This window comes from Pongo pygmaeus, chromosome 10 (genome assembly GCF_028885625.2).
Source record: "Pongo pygmaeus isolate AG05252 chromosome 10, NHGRI_mPonPyg2-v2.0_pri, whole genome shotgun sequence".
Lineage (NCBI taxonomy): Eukaryota > Metazoa > Chordata > Mammalia > Primates > Hominidae > Pongo > Pongo pygmaeus.
This window is the reverse complement of record NC_072383.2, coordinates 120,210,460-120,231,750: the sequence shown is the minus strand read 5'-3', so window position 1 is coordinate 120,231,750 and position 21,291 is coordinate 120,210,460. Positions and strand designations below refer to the sequence as shown.

Genomic DNA, 21,291 nt, shown 5'->3' with positions numbered 1-21,291 from the left:
CACTTGGGTTGGTGGATGTGTGAATTAGGGGGTTAATGAATGTGCCTCCAGTGCAAATTATATACTCTATTAGTTAGTGATGTTAAGCATCTTTTCATGTGCTTACTGGCCATTTGTAGATCTTTTTTGGAGAAACAGCTATTTAAATCCTTTGTCCATTTAAAAATTACCTATTCATCTCTTTATTATTGAGTTGTCGGAGTTCTTTGTATATTCTGAGTACTAACTGCTTGCTAGATATATGATTTACAAATATTTTCTCCCATTCTGTGGGCCTTTGCACATGATAGTGCCCTTTGAAGCACCAAAGTTTTTTTTTTTTTTTTTTTTGAGACGGAGTTTCACTCTTGTTGCCCAGGCTGGAGTGCAATGGTGTGATCTTGGCTCACTGCAACCTCTGCCTCCTGGGTTCAAGCAATTCTCTTGCCTCAGCCTCCTGAGTAGCTGGGATTACAGGCATGTGCAACCACACCTGGGTAATTTTGTATTTTTAGTAGAGACGGGGTTTCTCCATGCTTGTGAGGCTGGTCTCCAATTCCCAACCTCAGGTGATCCTCCCACCTTGGCCTCCCAAAGTGCTGGGATTACAGGCGTGAGCCACCATGCCCAGCAAAAGTTTTTAATTTCGATGAAGTCTAATTTATCTTTTTTTTTTTTTGACACCTGTGCTTTTGGTATCATATCAGAGAAACCCTTGCCTAATTCAAAGTCATAAAGATTTATACTTGTGTTTTCTTCTAAGAGGTTTATAATTTTAGCTGTGTGTTTAGGTCTTTGATCCATTTTTGAGTTAATTTGTATATGTGGTGTGAGGTAGGGGTCTATCTTTGTTCTTTTGCGTGTGGATAGCTATTCGTCCCAGCACCATACGTTGAAAAGACCATTCTTTACCCAACTGAATTGCCTTGGCATTCTTGTTAAAAATCATTTGGTCAAAATATGACTTTATTTCTGGACTCTCAATTCTGTTCCATTGATCTATAGGTCTGTCTTTATGCCACTACCATCACAGTCTTGTTTATTGTAGCTTTGTAGTGAGTTTTGAAATCAGAAAGTGTGTGTTTTTTGTGTTTTTTTTTTTTTTTTTTTGAGGCAGAGTCTCACTCTGTTGCCAGGCTGGAGTGCAGTGGCGTGATCTTGGCTCACTACAACCTCCACCTCCCAGGCTCAAGTGATTCTTCTGCCTCAGCCTCCTGAGTAGCTGGGACTACAGGCGTGTGCCACCACGCCCAGCTAATTTTTGTATTTTTAGTAGAGACAGGGTTTCACCAGGTTGAGCAGGATGGTCTCAATCTCTTGACCTTGTGATCTGCCCACCCCCGCCTCCCAAAGTGCTGGGATTACAGGTGTGAGCCACCGTGCCCAGCCTTTTTAGATGGAGTTTCACTCTTGTTGCCCAGGCTGGAGTGCAATGTCATGATCTTGGCTCACTGTAACCTCCACGCCCTGGGTTCAAGTGATTCTCCTGCCTCAGCCTCCCAAGTAGCTGGGATTACAGGCACGTGCCACCACGCTTGGCTAATTTTGTATTTTTAGTAGGGATGGGGTTTCACCGTGTTGGTCAGGCTGGTCTTGAACTTGTGACCTCAAAGGATCCACCTGCCTCCTCGGCCTCCCAAAGTGCTGGGATTATAGGCGTGAGTCACCGCCCCCACCCCCCATCCCCCTATTTTTTTAAGATTGTTTTGGCCATTCCAGGTCTCTTGCATTTTCATGAATTTTAGGATAGTGTGTCAATTTCTGCAGAAAAGTCAGTTGGGTTTTTGTTTTGTTTTTATTTTTTTAATTCTTATTTTGTTTTTGAGACAAGGTCTTACTCTGTCATCCAGGTTGGATGCAGTGGCTTGATCTCAGCTCAGTGCAACTTCTGCTTCCTGCGCTCAAGTGATTCTCCAGCTTCAGCCTCCTGAGTAGCTCGGACTACAGGTGTGTGACAGCACACTCAGCTAGTCTTTATTTTTTTGGAATCTTGCTTTCTTGGCCAGGCTGGTTTTGAACTCCTGGGCTCAAGCGATCTGCCTATCTTGGCCTCCCAAAGTGCTGAGATTACAGGGGTGAGCCACTGTGCCCAGCCCCAATTGGGATTTTGCTTGGGGTCGCATTGAGTCTGTTGATCACTTTGGGGAGCATAACCGATCTTAACAATATTAAATCTTCCAATTCATGAACACGGATGTCTTTCCTTTAATTTAGGTTAATCCAAGTAATTTTATTCCCTATAATTTAGAGCTGAGGGATTGAGGAGGTTCTGCCCATGCGTTTTCTGGTGGATAATATCTGGTAGACCAGAGGAACTCAAATATTGGTGGGATGAATGAATAAACCTTGATAGCATTCACTTAAAGGACAATGCTTTTGAGTTGCTGATGGAGAAGAGGTGTAGGAATACCAAGATATTTGTGTGTGTGTGTGTGTTCATGTTCCAGATTTTCCTAACCTTTCATAGTGGGCTGGGGCTATGGTTCCTGGGCTGATAAAATCAACAAGTGGCCTTGGTGTTGGGGATGCTGGTTCGTAAATGAATGTCTGGGGATGCCGTCACTTCCTTTGTTGGGACAGGGGTAGGACAGAGTGGAAGTTAGAATTGGTGTTTGAGGCCAGGCACAGTGATTCATGCCTGTAACCTCAGCACTTCGGGAGGCTGAGGCGGGCAAATCACTTGAGGCCAGGAGTTTGAGACCAGCCTGGCCAACATGACGAAACACTGTCTCTACTAAAAATACAAAACTTAGCCGGGCTTGGTGGTGCACACCTGTAATTCCAGCTATTTGGGAGGCTGAAGCACAAGAATTGCTCGAACCCGGGAGCCAGAGGTTATAGTGAGCCAAGATCACGCCACTGCACTCCAGCCTGGGTGACACAGTGAGACTCTATCTCCAAAAAAAAAAAAAGAAAAGAATTGGCGTTTGAAACTTTGGGTAGCACCCAAAAGATATCAGGACAGAGAAAGCTGTGTGCCGAAAGGAGAGAGCTCTGGCAGACTCACCTTCCTTTTTATTCCATTTGTCCCTTTTTGTGTCACTGTTTTCTGTATTCTGCCATCACGTTTCCTGGTTGGGTCTGCAGAGTCCCAGTTGGACTTTTTAATGGAGGCCTCTGAGGTCTGTCTTACCTGTGGGTTTTTCAGTGGGCTTCATTAGGATCCTGCGTTGCTCTGTCTCTGAACCAACTCTTGACGAGCCAGGCAGGGGCCGCTGCCGGCAGCAGAAGCCTTCCTGGCCTGATTTGGCAGCAGCTAGAGAGGGCCTCATCAAGGTCTGGAGAGACTGCAGCTTCTCACACCTCTTCTTTCAGGATGTTGTCTGGTATGTGCTCTGTGATTTTCCCAGATGTCTCAACTGCTGTTGAGGTCCAGGCAGGTTGTTTTCCATAGGCTGGATGAGAAGGTGCTTTGGATGGTGCAGGCAAATGGGCTTGTTTTGCAGTGACATAGGAGCTTCGAGACTCAGACTGGATTGGCCCAACGTTTTTACTTGCCCACACACTGTCCTCGGGGCAGGGAGGCCGGAGGCACCCAGTGGCTGCTGATACCTGGCGTTCCTTTGAACTCCTGGAATTTTTTCAGTTTTTCACCAGAGAAGCTCGTCTTTAGACTCTCCAGCTCCGGGGATCTGGTTTTATCCTGGGAGGTGGCCCACACGCTGGCCACTTCACACCTGACTGGAGGCCTCAGACGCCGCCCACAGCGTTGCCAGTGTTCCGGGTATTTGAGGAGGGAGCTGGTAACAGGGCACCTGTCCTTTGGAGGGTAGAATCAGAAAGTGCTATTGTGGGCTGTGATGACAGGGAGAAACGTTTTTGGGTTTCCACTTCTCTGGAAGTAGCTGTGCTTCTCTGCACCTCTTGTTGGCACCCTTCGCACTGAGGCATCGTGGCACTAGCTGGGAAGCCCTTCCAGGAGCATGTGGCCATCCCGGTGGGTCTGTGGGCCCCTCACTGCACTTCGCACATGCATTTGCTGTGGTTTAGTGTGTTCAGAGCACAGCACTGGAGTACACGCATCCTGCTGGTTCCATGACCACAGGCAAATTACTGGCTTCAGTTTCCTCATATGAAAAATGGGGACATGAAGGCATCCTCTGCAGGGCTGTTATTGGGAAAGTTAGGTAATATCATGAGTAAAGTGATGGCCACGGTGCCGGCAGATGGGGGTGCTCAGGGAATCCCTACCCTCATGCGGCATGGCTGTCATCTCGGTCGTCAGCGCTGCCTCGCCTGGCCTTGGCTGCTCTGTCGGCTCCTCTGTCGGCTGCTCACCTTCAGGTTCACAGTCTGCTCTGTGCCATTCTCAAATCCAGAAAGCTCTGAAAACTGATCTTGTTTTACTTCTCACGTGGGCAGCCAGACCTGACTTGGATGGACGTGTGCAGTGTGTGGTGGACTTGGCCCCCGAAAAGTGCTAATCGCAGTGGGACTATGCGAGTATGTTGGGGGCATCCGGCCCTCATTGTAAGGATGAATTTCTTCCTTTTTTGTTCTTTGAGACAGGGTCTTGCTCTGTCTCCTAGGCTGGAGTACAGTGGATGATCACAGCTCACTGCCACCTCAAACTCCTGGGCTCAAGCAATCCTCCTGAGTAGCTGGGTCTGCAGGTGCACACCACCACGCCTGGCTAATTTTAAAAATTTTTCGTAGGTCTCACTATGTTGCCCAGGCTGGTGTTGAGCTCCTGACCTCAAGTGATCCTCCCACCTCAGCCTCCCAATGTGCTGGGCTTACAGGCGTGAGCGACCGTTCCTGGCGCCCTTTGCTGCTTTGGATGGTCCCTTTACCCAGGTGACTGGTGGTGGCCAGCTTGCCTGTGGGTGGCCTGCAGTCCAGGGCTTGCCCTCCCTGTGACAAGGCCTCCTGCTGGGCTGCCCCAGAGCAGAGGGCAGGCATGACTGAGGGTCCTGAGCAGCTGGGGAAGACCAGTGGGAGATGAGGGTGGTAAAGCTGGGGAGCACCTCCCTTTCCTCTTTGGGGTTCACAGCAGGTTGAGCAGGATGGAGGCCCAGAGCTCCAGTGCTTCCTGAGGGGCCACTCGGGCTGATGGGGGCTTGGATGCTCCTTGAATGCTGCGGGAAGGTGAATCGGAGGGAGGGATCTGCTTAGGTGTTGACAGCAAAGTGGGTGGCACGTGAGGCTGCGGGCTTTCTACAGGGACCACTGCACTGGAGAAGAAAGTTGATGGTGGCGAGGCTGTATTCGAGGAGAAAGGGGGGCTGTTTTTCTTCCTATGCAGTTGGAAGTTTCTAGGAAGCCCCTAGGGTGCAGGGAGTTGTGTGTGTTGTGGGAGGGGGTCCCTGTGATGTGGACCTTCTTCTCCATTGGAGTGGATGAATAGTAACAGCTCTTCTGGGTCTGTGTCCTCCCAAAAGTATGGGGTTTTGTTTGGGGATTCAAGTATGACAAGTCACTGAAATGAAGAGGGTGGGACTCTGGACCAAAGAGCGTTCAGTTAGCTGAAAAGGGGCTTTAGGCGTTAGATGCCGTTAGGTCAGCTGGTTTCCAGGGTGACCATGTGTCTCCCTGACAGGACTTCACCATTTCTCAGCTACCCCAGGCTCTCCAGAAAGATGCCACAGACAAGAAAAGCTCTCCCATCCTGGTCCCTCCCACTACAGGTCCCAGGTGGACAGGGGACCTCCGTGGACAGTGTCCTCAGCAGCTAGCTTAGGGCTCCCCCATAGATCCTGGTTCTGCAGGAGGCTCTGGGGCTGGGAACCAGAGGGCAAGGGCTGTGGCTGTCCCATTTTCCTGGCTTAGCTACTAGCCCAGCTCTCTGGCCACCTACTATCTCTCTTCTGTGAGTCCCAGGGAAGGGAGCATTTGGAGCCCATCTAGGGAAGATCTGAGTAGTCAGGGACCTGAAGTTTACTATCCCATCCTTCCTGGGGTAGCTCTGGTTTGTTGAGTGCATTCTGCGTGCCAGGCTGACTCGTAGAGAGGTGCAGTGGCACACGAGACCCCTGTGGTGAGTGCCCTCCTGTGCCCCGTCTCAAAGGGAAGGAACAGATGATTACTATCATGAGCGCTCTAACAGGATCCCCCGCAGGGGCCCTGAACCCAGTGGAGGTGGGCAGGAGGGGCTTCCAGAAGAAAGCAGCCTGTAAACGGACCAGACGGGATGAGTGGGCATCAACCAAGTGGCTTGGGAGGATAGGGCTGGCCTTCCGGGCTGGGGGAGCAGAGACCGATTGTGTGGCCCCTTGCGGTCTTTCTTGGGGAGCAGACGGAGGTGGGAAAGGTGGGCAGGGTCCGAGCCTGTGGGTGCGGCCATGGAAGGTCTGAGCCGTGTGCTGCAGCAAGAAGCACGCGCCCTCTGTCGTCCTCTCCTAGAGCTGCCATAACGGGTGGCTTAAAACAACGGGCCTTTCTTCTCTCCCAGTTCTGGAGGCCAGGAGTCTGAAGTCAAGGTGTGGGCTGGCGGGCCCGGCTGGCTCTGCGGGCTCTAGGGGAGGGTCCTTCCCCGAGCCTCCAGCTCCTGGTATGTGCTGCCATCCTTGGAACTTCTTGGCTTGTAGACAGGGCTCCAGTCTCTGGAAGGCCTGTGTCTTCACACACGTTCTCTACGTGCGTGTCCGTCTCTGTGTCCAAAAGTCCCCCTTTCGTAAGGACACCAGTCATACTGGATTAGCGTTCACCTGAATTACCTCGTTTAACCTGACGGTCTCTGCAAAGCCCCCATCTCCAAATAAAGATCACACTCTGAGGAATGGGGTTTAGAGCCCCCATCGTGTCTTTCTGGGGTACACAGTTTGCTCCCTAACACCCTTTCCGGGGGTCTGGCCGTGCCTGCAGCCTCCCCATCTGACCAGTCCTGTCTGTTCCCCTGCAGAACCGGGCTGTGGGTCGGCCCAAGGGGAAGCTCGGCCCGGCCTCCGCGGTGAAGTTGGCCGCCAATCGGACAACCGCAGGAGCTCGGCGGCGCCGGACGCGATGCCGCAAGTGCGAGGCCTGCCTGCGGACCGAGTGCGGAGAGTGCCACTTCTGCAAGGACATGAAGAAGTTCGGGGGCCCCGGGCGCATGAAGCAGAGCTGCATCATGCGGCAGTGCATCGCGGTGAGTGCGGCCCCCGCCCAGCCCTGCGCTCGATTCAGGCCCCAGCGTGCCGGTCCACGTGTCTGACGGCTGCTCGCCCTGGCCGCCCCTCCGCACACAGAGAAGCCGGGGCTGTGAACTCCCCGAGAGCTCTTCCTGTGGACGGGAAGGCGCTGGTCGCTTCGCAGGCTCAGGCCTCCTGCTCCTTCCCTCCCAGGGTGCCCAGGTACTTTGAAGTTGCTGCCATTAAAGATGACAGGCAGCCTGTCCTGTCTGTGACCCCGTTGCCAACATTACGGTTCTGGGTGACGGTTCTGGGCCCTTCCTTCCTTCCTTCCTTCCTTCCGGCCCTGCCTTCAGAGTCAGAAGTCTGGGTGGAAGGTCAGCGCCTCATCTCAGGGGGCTGCCCCCAACAAGGAGTGATTTATGGTACTGAGGAGCCGCGCCCGGGAGAGCCTGGCCCGCCCCTCCACACCGCCTGGCCTCAGCTCCAGCAGTGGCCCTGCACCGCTGGTCTCGTCCCCAGACAGGGCAGTGGACATGGACTTCGCAACGGGGCGAGGTCGCGGGGTTTGCCCTTGAATCCCCTTGTACACACCCACATGCTCTGCCTTCCTCAGGGCGCTGCTCCCCGGGGGCCGGCGGTCCTCCCTGTGGAGGAGTCATCTCCCAGTCCCCGTGGAAAAGCAGGCTCGGCTGGAGGGACGGGATTCCTCGGCCCTGGTGCGCTCATCTGCAGGCCCAGCCTGGCATAGGGTGAGCCCTTCCTCCTTGGCTGCCGAGGCCCCGCAGGCCCAGACACCTCAGCCATCTCCTTCCACGCATATTTCTTGTGTTTTGTGTTTTCAAATTGTGGTAAAAAATACATTAATCATTTTTAAGTATGCAGTACAGTAGTATTACCATATGCACGTTTTTGGGAAGCTGATCCCTAGAACTTTTTCATTTTGCAAAACTGAAACTCCATACCCACTGAAGATCTACTCCCCTTTCCCCTCCCTCAGCCTGGGCAACCACCATTCCACTTTCAGTTTCTAAGAGCTTGACTCCTCTCCGGACCTCATAGAAGTGGAATTATGCAGTAATTGGCTTTCTGTGATTGCACTGGCTTGTTTATAGCCCTGAGCATAATGTCCTCAGGGTTCATCCATGTTGAAGCATATGACAATTTCCTTTTTTTTATGGCCGATTAATACTCTATTGTGTATTTGTACGAAATTTTCTTTTTTTTTTCTGAGATGGGAGTCTTGCTCTGTCGCCCAGGCTGGAGTGCAGCATTGGAATCTTGGCTTACAACAACCCCCGCCTCCTGGGTTCAACCGTTTCTTCTGCCTCAGTCTCCCAAGTAGCTGGGATTACAGGCACCCGCCACCACATCTGGCTAATTTTTGTATTTTTAGTACAGATGGGGCTTCATCATGTTGGCCAGGCTGGTCTCGAACTCCTGACCTCAAGTGATCCGCCCACCTCGGCCTCCAAGAGTGCTGGGATTAACAGGCGTGAGCCACCACGCCTGGCTCAAATTTTCTTTATCCATTCATCTGTTGATGGACATACGGATTGCTTTCACCTCTTGCCTGTTGTGAATAGTGCTGCAGTGAATATGGGTGTGCAGATATCTCTTTGAGATCATGTTTTGAATTCTTCTTGATATACAATTGACCCTTAAACAACACAAGGGTTGGGGCACCATCTGACCTCTGTGCAGTTGAAAATCTGCATGTAACTTTTGACTCCCCTAAAACTTAACTACTGTTAGCCCTATTGTTGATCAGAAGCCTTACCAGTAACAAAAACAGTCCATTAACACATATTTTATGTGTATTATATACTGTATTCTCACAATAAAATAAGCTAGAGAAAAGAAAATATTAAGAAGATCATAAGGAAAATATATTTATCATTCATTAAGTGGAAGTGGATCATCAAAGGTCTTCATGCTCATCGTCTTCACATTGTGTAGGCAGAGGAGGAGGGGTTGGTCTTGCTGTCACAGAGGTGGCAGAGGCAGAAGAGATGGAGGAGGTAGAAGGGAGGGCAGGAGACACAGGCACACTAGGTATAACTTCTATTGAAATAAAATTGGCATATAAGTGGACCCACGCAGTTCAATCCTGTGCTGTGTAAGGGTCAACTCCATGCCCAGAAGTGGGCTTGCTGGGTCATATGATGATTCTATTTTTAACTTTTTGAGGAACCTCTGTACTGTTGGCCACCGCGGCCGTGCCGTTTTACATTCCCACCACGGGTGCGTGAAAGTTCCTGTTTCTCTCTTTTTTTTTTTTTGAGACGGAGTCTCGCTCTGTCACCCAGGCTGGAGTGCAGTGGCACTATCTCGGCTCACTGCAAGCTCCGCCCCCCGGGTTCACGCCATTTTTCCTGCCTCAGCCTCTGGAGTAGCTGGGACTACCAGTGCCCGCCACCACGCCTGGCTAATTTTTTGCATTTTTAGTAGAGACAGGGTTTCACCGTGTTAGCCAGGATGGTCTCGATCTCCCGACCTCGTGATCCACCCGCCTCGGCCTCCCAAAGTGCTGGGATTACAGGCATGAGCCACCGCGCCTGGCAAAGGTCCCTGTTTCTCTACATCCCCACCAACATCTGTTATGTTATGGGCTTTCAGTTTGTTTGTTTTTAGTAGCCATCCTAATGTGTATGAGGTGACATCTCACTGTAGTTTTGATTTACTTTTCCCTAATTCTTAGTGATGTTGAGCATCTTCTCAAGTGCTTATTGGCTGTTTGTCTGTCTTCTTTGGAGAAATGTCTGAGTCCTCAGCCCGTTTTTAAACTGATTTTCTTTTTTTTCTTTCTTTTTTTTTTTTTGAGACAGAGTCTCATTCTTTTGCCCAGGCTGGAGTACAGTGGCGCAATCTCAGCTCGCTGCAACTTCTGCCTCCTGGGTTCAAGAAATTATCCTGCCTCAGCCTCCCAAGTAGCTGGAGTTACAGGCACGTACCTCCACACCCAGCTAATTTTTGTATTTTTGGTAGAGGCAGAGTTTCACTCTGTTGGCTAGGTTGGTCTCAAACCCCTGACCTCAGGTGATCACCCTCCCGCCTTGGCCTCCCAAAGTGCTGGGATTACAGTGCATCTGGCCTAAATCGGTTTTCTTTTGGGGGTTTTTGTTGCTGAGTTAGAGGAGTTCTAGATATGTTTTGGATATTAACGCTTATCAGGTCTCTGATTTACAAGGATTTTCTCCCATCCTGTAGATTGCCTTTTCACTCTGTCGATTCTTTCATTTGCTGTAGAAGTTTAGTTTCACTGCTTGTGCTTTTAATTGGTACCTGAACCCCAGGACATTTCCATGGATTTCAGGGAATTTGTGAGCCATCCTGAAATTAAATGCATTTTTGTCTGTGTGCATGCATGGATGTGCATTTTTTGGAGACTGGGTCCATGTGACCCATTGGATCCTATAGAATTTAAAAGAGCTTGTCTATAGCAACTGTTGGTTTTTAGAACGGTGTCACCTAAAACTCAATGTGTGCCAGCAATGAACCCACGACAGTCTTTTTCTCTTTGGCATTACTTTCTCTCCCAGCCCCCGTGTGCTGGGCCCAGTTATAGGAAACTTGTCTCGGGTGCCATCTTATCTTTGCAGCTCTGGTGCCTGGCACAGTGCGTGCTGGTTGAAGGAAACCCCATTTTTCTACGTTTCCTACTCTCTTCAGCTTGACATGGCTTCTGGAACTGATGGCAGATGCAGGCTTGGCCTGACCCTTGGGGTCCTTCTTACTCTTCTCCCAGCCCTTCTGCTCTGCCAGGGCACTTCTCACGTGTTACCCACCTGTGACATACGCAGCCCCACCTATCTTCCTCTTCTGGCCCCTCCCTTTGCTCCGTCACTGGGGCTGCCTCCGTAGCCTCCCCTCTCCACCATGTCCCTGCTGGTGTCGTGCCGGTGTCGTGCTGGTGTCCTGCGGTCTACCCCCCCTCCGTGCCCCAAGCCCCCTGCCAGCCCCTGCAGGAGATTTGCCTCTGGTGCCGCCTCTCATCCTGCCACCTGGCTCGGAGTCAGTTCTGCCATCTGCCCCACCCCACCACAGACCCTCTTCTTGCCGTGTGGGCCGTGCTTCACCCTGTGCCCCCCGCTGCAGTCTGGTCCCTAGACGTCACCTGTGGCCCAGCCTGCTCTGTGCAGGCTGCTCTGTCCTCATTCACCTTGAGGCCCCGCGGCCTTGCCCACTTGGCTTCTCTCCACCCTGTCCTCCGAGTCCTCCAGAAATCAGCCTCTGCTGCTCTGAGAACTCTTGAACATGACTTTGCCATGTTTTCTTTGGATTTCAGTGACTAATGTCTTTGTCTTCCCAAATAGCTCATGGGGAGCAGCCGTCTCCCTCACTCTTGTGTCCCCCAGGACCTTGTTTCAGGCCGTGGCAGATGTGTATTTGGTATTTGTGGAAGGAACGATGACTGCCTTGCCTTCTGTGTCCTGTTTATTAGAATTCAAACATTTGCGCCATTTAATCAAGTCTTTTTTACTTACCAATGGCATGTATATCCCAGCCTGCTTGAAGCTCCTCTGAGCAGCATAATAAAGGTGGGCTGCATGCTTCCTCTGTCTGCAGGTGCACCAGGCGGGATGAGGCTAACCCCCCCTGGCCTCAGGGAGCTCACAGCCAGGTGCATCAAGTTCTCACACTTCGTGGTCTCAGGGACCCCTTCATGCTCTTAAAAATTATGAGGACCCTAAAGAGCTTTTCTTTTATGTAGGCTATATATTTATTAATATTGACTGTATTAGAAATTTAAATTGAGTTTGGTGTGAGAGGGCTTTAGCTAAAAAAAAAAAAATTAAAACTGATTTTTTTTTTTTTTTTTTTTTGAGGTAGAGTCTTGCTTTGTCGCCCAGGCTGGAGTGCAGTGGTGTGCTCGTGGCTCACTGCAGCCTCTAACTCCTGGGCTCAAGCAGTCCTCCCATCTCAGCCTCTCGAGTAGCTGGGACTACAGGCATTCACCATTACGCTCAACTAATATTTGTATTTTTTTGTAAAGACAGGGTTTTGCCACGTTGCCCAGGCTAGTCTCAAACTCCTGGGCTCAGGCAATCCGCCTGCTTTGGCCTCCCAAAGTGCTGGGATTGCAGGCATGTGCTACCACTCCTGGCCAAGAAATTTTTTTTTAGATTTTAAATTTATCTTAAAATAACAAGAAAACCCATGACGTGTTAATAGAAATAACATATTTTGGCCAGGCGTGGTAGCTAATGCCTGCAATCCCAGCACTTTGGGAGGCTAAGGTGGGAGGATCACTCGAGGTCAGGAGTTTGAGACCAGCCTGGCCAACATGGTGAAACCCCATCTCTACTAAAAATACAAAAATTACCCAGCACGCCTGTAGTCCCAGCTACTCAGGAGGCTGAGGTGGGAGAATCGCTTGAACCCAGGAGGCAGACAGAGGTTGCAGTGAGCCGAGATCACGTCACTGCACTCCAGACTGGGCGACAGAGCAAGACACTATCTCAAAAATAAATAAGAAAAAAGAAATAACATTTTTATGAGAAATAATTGTATTTTCCAAAACAAAAATAAGAAGAATGGCATTGTTTTATATTTTTGTAAATCTCTTTTATGTCTGATTCATTAGAAAGGACTTGGAATTGCCGGGTGCGATGGTTTACACCTGTAATCCTGGCACTTTGGGAGGCCAATGTGGGTGGATCATGAGGTCAGGAGTTCGAGACCAGCCTGGCCAACATGGTGAAACCCCCCCGTCTCTACTAAAAATATAAAAAATTAGCTGGGTGTGGTGGCGGGCACCTGTGCTACTTGGGAGGCTGAGGCAGGAAAATCGCTTGAACCCAGGAGGCAGAGGTTGCAGTGAGTCGAGACCACACCACTGCACTCCAGCCTGGGTGACAGAGCAAGACTCCGTTTCAAAAAATAAAAAAAAACAAAGACCTGGAATTTTCATACCTGCTTCTGTGTTTTGTCTATTGTGATATGTTGTTTTGGAGGGAGTATGAGGAAAATTTGGCCTCACACAGATATATACTACTTGGAAAAGGGAGGAGTATTTTAATAGCCTTTTCCATAACTGTGGATACTCTGATACTCAACTAGAACTCAACAGTTTTTTTTAAAGTTTAGTTACAATGTGGAGTCTGAAACTGTATCAATGAGCTGTCACACTGTTACATTGAAAGTCATTAGCCTGTCTTGCCCTTTGAGTAGCTCATTTGCTCAGGCATGATGTTGTAACACCATGTATTGGTCATCTGGAAAATATTGGCTCCCTGAGTTAGGCGGGTTTTCCAAATATTGGCACATAATATTATTTTAGAAATCACGTTTGTTAATATGATTACTGATCTCATCGGAAAAGTCTCTCAGTATTGGGAAGCTGTGCGGGTTATGGTGGTTCATATAAGTTTTCCAAAAGTCTAATTTTCATTCAGAAACTTGAATTTTGTCATTTGCAACAAATGCTGTCAGTTATTTTTCTGGAAATGACAAGCTCGCTTCTTTGATCTTCACAAAAATACACCAATGTCCAGGGGGTTTCTATCAGTCATTCCTTCAAGTAAAAATAATCTGTGGAGAAAGTGGCCACTTCAGCTCCCAGCTCAGTCACGAGTGTCTTTCCTTTGGTACGCGTCACCTGTGTGCCGAGGCACTTTACGCATACTTCTTATTGTCACAAAGCACGTGAAAAGGATGTGTACTCTAGGGTAAGGTTTTCATAAAGTAATTTTTACTGTTTCATCAGAGATATTCTTAGATGAAACTGGTGATCTTTTTTTTGACAGAGTCTCGCTCTGTCGCCCAGGCTGGAGTGCAGTGGCATGGTCTCGGCTCACTGCAACCTCCGCCTCCTGGGTTGACGCCATTCTCCTGCCTCAGTCTCCCGAGTAGCTGGGACTACAGGCGCCCGCCACCGTGCCCGGCTAATTTCTTTTTGTATTTGTAGTAGAGATGGGGTTTCACCGCGTTAGCCAGGATGGTCTCGAACTCCTGACCTTGTGATCCGCCCTCCTCGGCCTCCCAAAGTGCTGGGATTACAGGCGTGAGCCACTGTGCCTGGCCTGGTGATCTTTTTAATAAGCATATGGCACGAGTCACCCCATGGCTGCTGGTGAGCTGGGGGCCTTGCCTTGCCTGGTGCTGAGGGGCCAGGAGTTTCACCCGCCAGTACAAATATCAATACTGTGCAAAAGGCAAATAACATCTGTTATTCCGAAGACAGTTCTGACCTCCTAACCTTTCTGTAAAGGTCTTGGGAGCCCGCAGTCCATGATCTGTGCCTTGAATACCCACTGGTGAGATGCAGCTTCATCTCATCTGCATGGATCTGGGCTGGGCTCATGCTCCTGCTCCTTTGGGGCTTTTCTGAATGTGAGGCCTTCCCTGACCTCCGTATTTAAAATCAGCCCCCTTTCTGCCCCTCACTCCAACCCTCTAATTTTTCCCCATGTCTCTGCCTCTAACATGCTCTGTCCATTTTGTCTGCCTCCCTCCACTAAAATGTAAGCTCTGGATGGCAGAGATTTTGAGCTGTCTTGTTCCTTGCTGTATCCCCAGCAATTAATAGTATCTGGCATGTGGAGGTAGTAGCCTGATACGTATTTCAATGAATGAGTGAGCGAATGTGCCTGGGCCACTTTCCTGGGGTCTCCTGGCAGGCCCAAGGGGAGCAGCTCATTGCCCTTGACCTGGCCCCCCTGGGGGTCCGTACTCCCCACCCGATGACTTGTCTTGTTCTCCCTGACTCCTCAGCCAGTGCTGCCCCACACTGCCGTGTGCCTTGTGTGTGGCGAGGCGGGGAAGGAAGACACGGTGGAAGAGGAGGAAGGCAAGTTTAACCTCATGCTCATGGAGTGCTCCATCTGCAATGAAATCATCCACCCTGGATGCCTTAAGGTGAGTGGCCCAGTGGGGACAGGTGGTGCTGACGCTCTGGGGCAGGCAGGTAGGGTTGCTGGAGATGCTGGTGAGATGGTGGGATGCAGGTCGTGCAGTGAATTCCTGGAGGACCCCTGAGTCAGGGTGATCCTGTGTGTCAAGGGATAAGCCCAGGGCAAGAAGGGCCTGGAGTACCTCAGAGACCCAGTGTCATCAAAGGAATAAACACACCCCCACCTCCCAGGATGTCAGAACCAGAGAGGGTTTCCAGAGTCTCAGCGGATGGCAAACACAGGCTGCTTGTTTGTAGCTGGGCCAGAGGGAGCGCCTCCAGGTGGCTCCAGGCTTTTGGGAGAACAAGGCCCCACACTTCACTCCTTCCCCCAACACCCAGTAGAGTCCTCTGCAAAGTCCTTTCTGCATGCCAGGCGCTGAGCTGGTGGCTTTACCTGAGTCATACCCCCCCAGTGAGATGGGCACACTAACTTTTATGGCCGAGGGCACCAGCCCACAGAGACGGAGTGTCTTGCCCAGGGTCCCAGAGAAGCAAAGGGGTTCAGCCTCTGAACCCTGGCCTGGATCCACAGCTGCCCGTCTCTGCCAGCCTCTGCGGCTGTGTTTTCTTTTGGCTGGAAACGGGATAGACGTGACGTTGGGGAGGGGGTGCTGCTGCTTCTGGAAGACGTGGCCTCACAGAGCCTTGTGCCCGTGGGCCCTCTTCTCCGCCCGTCCCTCTTCTGAGTCCTGGTGTTCCCCGCAGATTAAGGAGTCAGAGGGTGTGGTCAACGACGAGCTTCCAAACTGCTGGGAGTGTCCGAAGTGTAACCACGCCGGCAAGACCGGGAAAGTGAGTGCTGGGCTCCAAGTCCCAGGGTCAGTCGGGAGAGGGGCGGGCCTGGGCCTGGCCGGGACCAGCCTGTCCCAGGAGTGTCAGGCAGGTGGGTTGCCGTGGGCCTGGGGAGGAGGGAGGGGCAAGTCCAAAGGTATACAGTTGGTCTGTTCCTTCTCTCTTTTTGGCCTACAAGCAAAAGCGTGGCCCTGGCTTTAAGTACGCCTCCAACCTGCCCGGCTCCCTGCTCAAGGAGCAGAAGATGAACCGGGACAACAAGGAAGGGCAGGAACCTGCCAAGCGGAGGAGTGAGTGTGAGGAGGCGCCCCGGCGCAGGTCGGATGAGCACCCCAAGAAGGTGCCGCCGGACGGCCTCCTGCGCAGAAAGTCTGACGACGTGCACCTGAGGAAGAAGCGGAAATACGAGAAGCCCCAGGAGCTGAGTGGGCGCAAGCGGGTACGGACCAGGAGGGGCTGGGAGGCAAAGGGGTTGGTCTGGCTGGTCCCGGGTGCTGGGTTGGAGGGATGGGGCAGGGGGTGGGCAGCGGGTAGAGCTTGGGGTAATCCCGGCCTCTTGCTGCCCTGAGCAGGTCACCTAAGTCCTGAGAGCCCTGCCCCAAAGAAAGGAGGGGAAAACCAGCGAGTCACTCCTCTTCCCACCCCCCCCTTTAGGCCTCATCGCTTCAAACGTCCCCCGGTTCCTCCTCTCACCTCTCGCCGAGGCCCCCTCTAGGCAGCAGCCTCAGCCCCTGGTGGAGATCCAGTCTCACTTACTTCCAGCAGCAGGTGCTCCCACGACGCACGCCCTCCTGAGGCCCTGGGGACTGGCGAGTCCCGGGCTGTCCCCCACCCCACCCCGCTGGTCCTCCACCCCACTGCTGCCTCTCCTGAGGCTTCCCAGGTCCCGGCCCCAGATCTCTGGCTGGTGGTTCTGGCTTGGGGCCTGGGAAGCTGTCTGTGCCTAGAGCCTCTGTTGGTTGGGATGGAAGCTGTGAGTCCAGGGAACGAACCTCTGAGGAGCCTGGTGGCCCTGCTCCACCCACGGGCTGTGCTGTCACCAGCCACAAGGTGGCGCCAGGAGTCTCTCCCAGCTCTAGCCATTCCTGCTGGGCCGGGGATTCCCACAGGGCTATGCCCCAGAACTGGCTCCCAGAGCCGAGGCTAATTTGAATGGGCGGCTGCACATCTCCGGGTCTGTGGGGTGGGAGGTCAGTTGGGTGGCAACAGTTCAACCGTACTCCTACTTCCAGCTTCTTCCTTGAAAGCCGCAGGCAGGGCTCGCCCGTCTGTCGGTCAGACGTGGAAATGCCATTTGTGGGGAAGGCGTCCCTCCAGCCCCTCCTCTGGAGACTTGTGGACTCGTGGTGGGGTAGGGTGTCGAGGGGACCAAATCCCACGAGCCCGGGGAGCAAGCTGTGCGTCCTTTCTTTTTCGTGACAGCTCAAACCTGGCAAAGAAGATAAGCTTTTCAGGAAAAAGGTACCATCTTCCCCGCCCTCTTGTGCCCCAGGCCTGAGCGGTTAGAGCTGCACCGCAGCTCCCTGGGCCACAGTCCCGTGGCAGGGGGGCGGGAGGCCTTGGGTGGGCGCAGCCCTGAGCCCCAGAGGCTGACCTGTCTCCGCTCTCGCCCTCAGCGGCGGTCCTGGAAGAACGCCGAGGACCGCATGGCGCTGGCCAACAAGCCCCTCCGGCGCTTCAAGCAGGAGCCCGAGGACGATCTGCCCGAGGCGCCCCCCAAGACTAGGGAGAGCGACCACTCCCGCTCCAGCTCCCCCACCGCGGGACCCAGCACCGAAGGGGCCGAGGGCCCGGAGGAGAAGAAGAAGGTGAAGATGCGCCGGAAGCGGCGGCTTCCCAACAAGGAGCTGAGCAGGGAGCTAAGCAAGGAGCTCAACCACGAGATCCAGAGGACGGAGAACAGCCTGGCCAACGAGAACCAGCAGCCCATCAAGTCGGAGCCTGAGAGCGAGGGCGAGGAGCCCAAGCGGCCCCCGGGCATCTGCGAGCGCCCCCACCGCTTCAGCAAGGGGCTCAACGGCACCCCCCGAGAGCTGCGGCACCAGCTGGGGCCCAGCCTGCGCAGCCCGCCCCGCGTCATCTCCCGGCCCCCACCCTCCGTGTCCCCGCCCAAGTGTATCCAGATGGAGCGCCATGTGATCCGGCCACCCCCCATCAGCCCCCCGCCTGACTCGCTACCCCTGGACGATGGGGCAGCCCACGTCATGCACAGGGAGGTGTGGATGGCCGTCTTCAGCTACCTCAGCCACCAAGACCTGTGTGTGTGCATGCGGGTCTGCAGGACCTGGAACCGCTGGTGAGCGGCGGCCTGTGTAGGGCTCTAGGTTAAGGTTCAGGCGGCACCAGGGATGGCCCGTGTGCGTGGAGTCGCTGGCGATGCTCTTTCCTTCCAAGCCCCAGTATGGCTTCATTGTGCTCCGCAAAGCGTTCCAGCTGGCTACAGCGGCCCCTCTGGTCTTGTCAGAGGAGGTGACCCTGTTTATTCCCTGATTTAGCTTCCTGGAGGGTGAAGTGAGGACCACGTGGAGTCCTTGGCTTCGGAGAGTTAGTCCAGGTTTCCAGCAAGGCTGCCAGTTGCAACTTCAGTCCAGCCGATATTTACCAGCTTTCTGGCCTTAGCTCTGCCTTACCCTCTTGGATGAACGGGCATGACGCCAGCTTCATGGGGTTGTTTGGAGGAACGGCCGGTAGAGGGCGTTGTAAAGCCCATGGTAAATACTTGATGGAGGCCGGGCGCAGTGGCTCATGCCTGTAATCCTAGCACTTTGCGGGCGGATCACTTGAAGTCAGGAGTTCAAGACCAGCCTGGCCAACATGGTGAAACCTCATTTCTACTAAAAATAAAAAAATTAGCCGGGTGTGGTGGCACACACCTGTAATCCCAGCTACTCGGGAGGCTGAGGCAGGAGAATCGCTTGAACCTGGGAGACGAGGTTGTGGTGAGCAGAGATTGCACCACTACACACCAGCCTGGGAACAGAGCAAGACTCCGTCTTAATAAATACATACATACATACATACATACATACATACTTGATGGAGAGCGGAGGCCATGGCTGTCAGAGCAGATGGGAGGTGCCCATGTGGGGGCGGGGCAGGACAGGTGCCACATAGAGAAGGGTCTAGAGCGCTGAGTTACAGAGCCTCCCAGAGGTTGTTAGGTGGGGACAGTTAAGAGCTGTGCATGGGCTCCCCAGAGGAGCCCCACCTCTGATGATGTGTCCCCACCGGGCCGGTCCCCAGGTGCTGCGATAAGCGGTTGTGGACCCGCATTGACCTGAACCACTGCAAGTCTATCACACCCCTGATGCTGAGTGGCATCATCCGGCGACAGCCTGTCTCCCTCGACCTCAGCTGGACCAATATCTCCAAGAAGCAGCTGAGCTGGCTCATCAACCGGCTGCCTGGTGAGCCCTTGGCCGGTGGCCCCGAGTGTGTCTGCTGCAGTGAGGGCTGGGGGTGCATCCCCTGACCTTCACCCTTTTCTACGTCCCCCCAGGGCTCCGGGACTTGGTGCTGTCAGGCTGCTCATGGATCGCGGTCTCGGCCCTTTGCAGCTCCAGTTGTCCGCTGCTCCGGACCCTGGATGTCCAGTGGGTGGAGGGACTAAAGGATGCCCAGATGCGGGATCTCCTGTCCCCGCCCACAGACAACAGGCCAGGTGAGTTGTCAGGCTGGGGGTTTCTGTGGGGGTAGGGTGAGCGAGCTAGGCTGTTGGATCTGCTTTTACCCTCAGACCTCAGCATGTTCTCCTTCTCAGGCCCCAGCCGTTCCCCAAAGGACATAGGGATGAGTCTCTGCTGCCGTGTTCTCACTTTGCTTCAGGCACAGAGGGGATCTGGGAGGAGGCAGGGGCTCCTGTGCACATGCGAGACTCGCTCCTGGGGCTCCGCATGCGTCTCACTGCTTTCCTGTTGACTCGCTCCTGGGGCTCCGCGTGCGTCTCACTGCTTTTCTGTTGACTTGCCCCTTGTTGGTTTCAAGTCTCCACTGCCATCGGGATCAGTGTGGTTGTGCAAGGGCTTCCAGGATGGCGCCTCCCCCTGGACTGGGCTGGACTGCCTAGGTCCATGCTTCTCGCCAAGCCACGGGGATCGGAGGTGCTGCGCAGCCTCTGCACTGGTTGGCTGATGACTACTGGGTGGAATGTGGGCTTAGTGTTTCTAGGTCTTCTAGTTTTTCAAGAGAATCTGGAAATCTAAGTTTTGATGTGGAGTCTGATTTTTAACTGTTGGAATTCTGATTTTGGGAGGAAGCAGTTTATAACTAAATGAAATCTGAGTGTTCTGTCTGGCTGGTGGGCCTTTTAGAGTGTCACGTCAGCGTGACCAGGCCTCCTCGGTCAGATTAACGGGTTGCCCCCTCCTTCTTGCCGCACCAGGTCAGATGGACAATCGGAGCAAGCTCCGGAACATCGTGGAGCTGCGACTGGCAGGCCTGGACATCACAGATGCCTCCCTGCGGCTCATCATCCGCCACATGCCCCTGCTCTCCAAGCTCCACCTCAGTTACTGTAACCATGTCACCGACCAGTCCATCAACCTGCTCACTGCTGTTGGCACCACCACCCGAGACTCCTTAACCGAGATCAACCTGTCTGGTGAGTCAGGGGCCCCCATCGGGTCTGCCCAACACTCCGTGGGAGAGCCAGGAGGTTCACATTTGTGGAAAACAATTCATGTGTCCACAACTATGTGGTCACAGTGCTAGGTGTCTCGTTTACTGAGACAGACAGCCCAGTCCAGGGGGGAAACACATTAAACAAAGAGTTACTGTTGGCCGGGTGCAGTGGCTCACGCCTGTAATCCCAGCACATTGGGAGGCCAAGGCAGGTGGATCATAAGGACAGGAGTTCGAGACTAGCCTGGCCAACATGGTGAAACCCCGTCTTTACAAAAAAAATACAAAAATTAGCTGGGCGTGGTGGCCGGCGCCTGTAATCCCAGCTACTCGGGAGGCTGAGGCAGGAGAATCCCTTGAAACTGGAAGGTGCAGGTCGCCGTGAGCCAAGATGGCGCCACTGCACTCCAGCCTACGTGACAAGACCAAAACTGTCTCAAAAAAAAAAAAAAAAGTTACTGTTGGAGTTGTAGTAATTGCTACCCCAAAATAGTGCCAGTTAGCAGCAGCCACAAGCACATAGCAGTGGTTCCTGACCCAAAATACGGACAAGGGACAGCTTCCCGAGGGGGTGCAGAAGAGCTGGTGCCTGACAACCAGGGTGTTGAGACAGTGGGGGCCGGGAGGCAAGGGCCCTGGTGGGCAGGAGGGAGCTTGGTTTCTGCCTTTGCTGTCGTTGCTTACATGCACCCCTTGTGACCCTGCTATCAAGGGGCCTGTTGTTGGAGAGAAAAAAACCCACAGTGAGTTCCATTATTGTTCTCTGTCTGTCGCTCTGGTGGCAGGATCTTCACTTGCTGCACTTGCCTTTGGGGCGGCAGTTGGTTTGCTGCCTGCTCTTCGCCCAACTAACCCGATTTTGGTCTGGTAGCTTAGGATGGTCTGGATTGGGGGGTGTTGGGTTTGGGTGAGAGCAAAAAAAGAGAAAAAGAAACTTCACAGGTTTTTTTTTTT

The 21,291-nt window shown here is 52.9% G+C and overlaps 1 protein-coding gene across 1 annotated transcript in view; it reads left to right on the top strand.

The window, feature by feature from the left end:
- KDM2B (lysine demethylase 2B) overlaps positions 1-21,291 on the top strand; it is a 153,250-nt gene that overhangs the window by 122,881 nt on the left and 9,078 nt on the right. Inside the window, 10 exon segments of the mRNA XM_054443917.2 lie at positions 6,821-7,045; positions 14,745-14,888; positions 15,631-15,717; positions 15,896-16,156; positions 16,372-16,485; positions 17,140-17,178; positions 17,334-18,013; positions 18,961-19,124; positions 19,217-19,378; positions 20,099-20,317. Coding sequence (XP_054299892.1) covers positions 6,821-7,045; positions 14,745-14,888; positions 15,631-15,717; positions 15,896-16,156; positions 16,372-16,485; positions 17,140-17,178; positions 17,334-18,013; positions 18,961-19,124; positions 19,217-19,378; positions 20,099-20,317 — 2,095 coding nt within the window.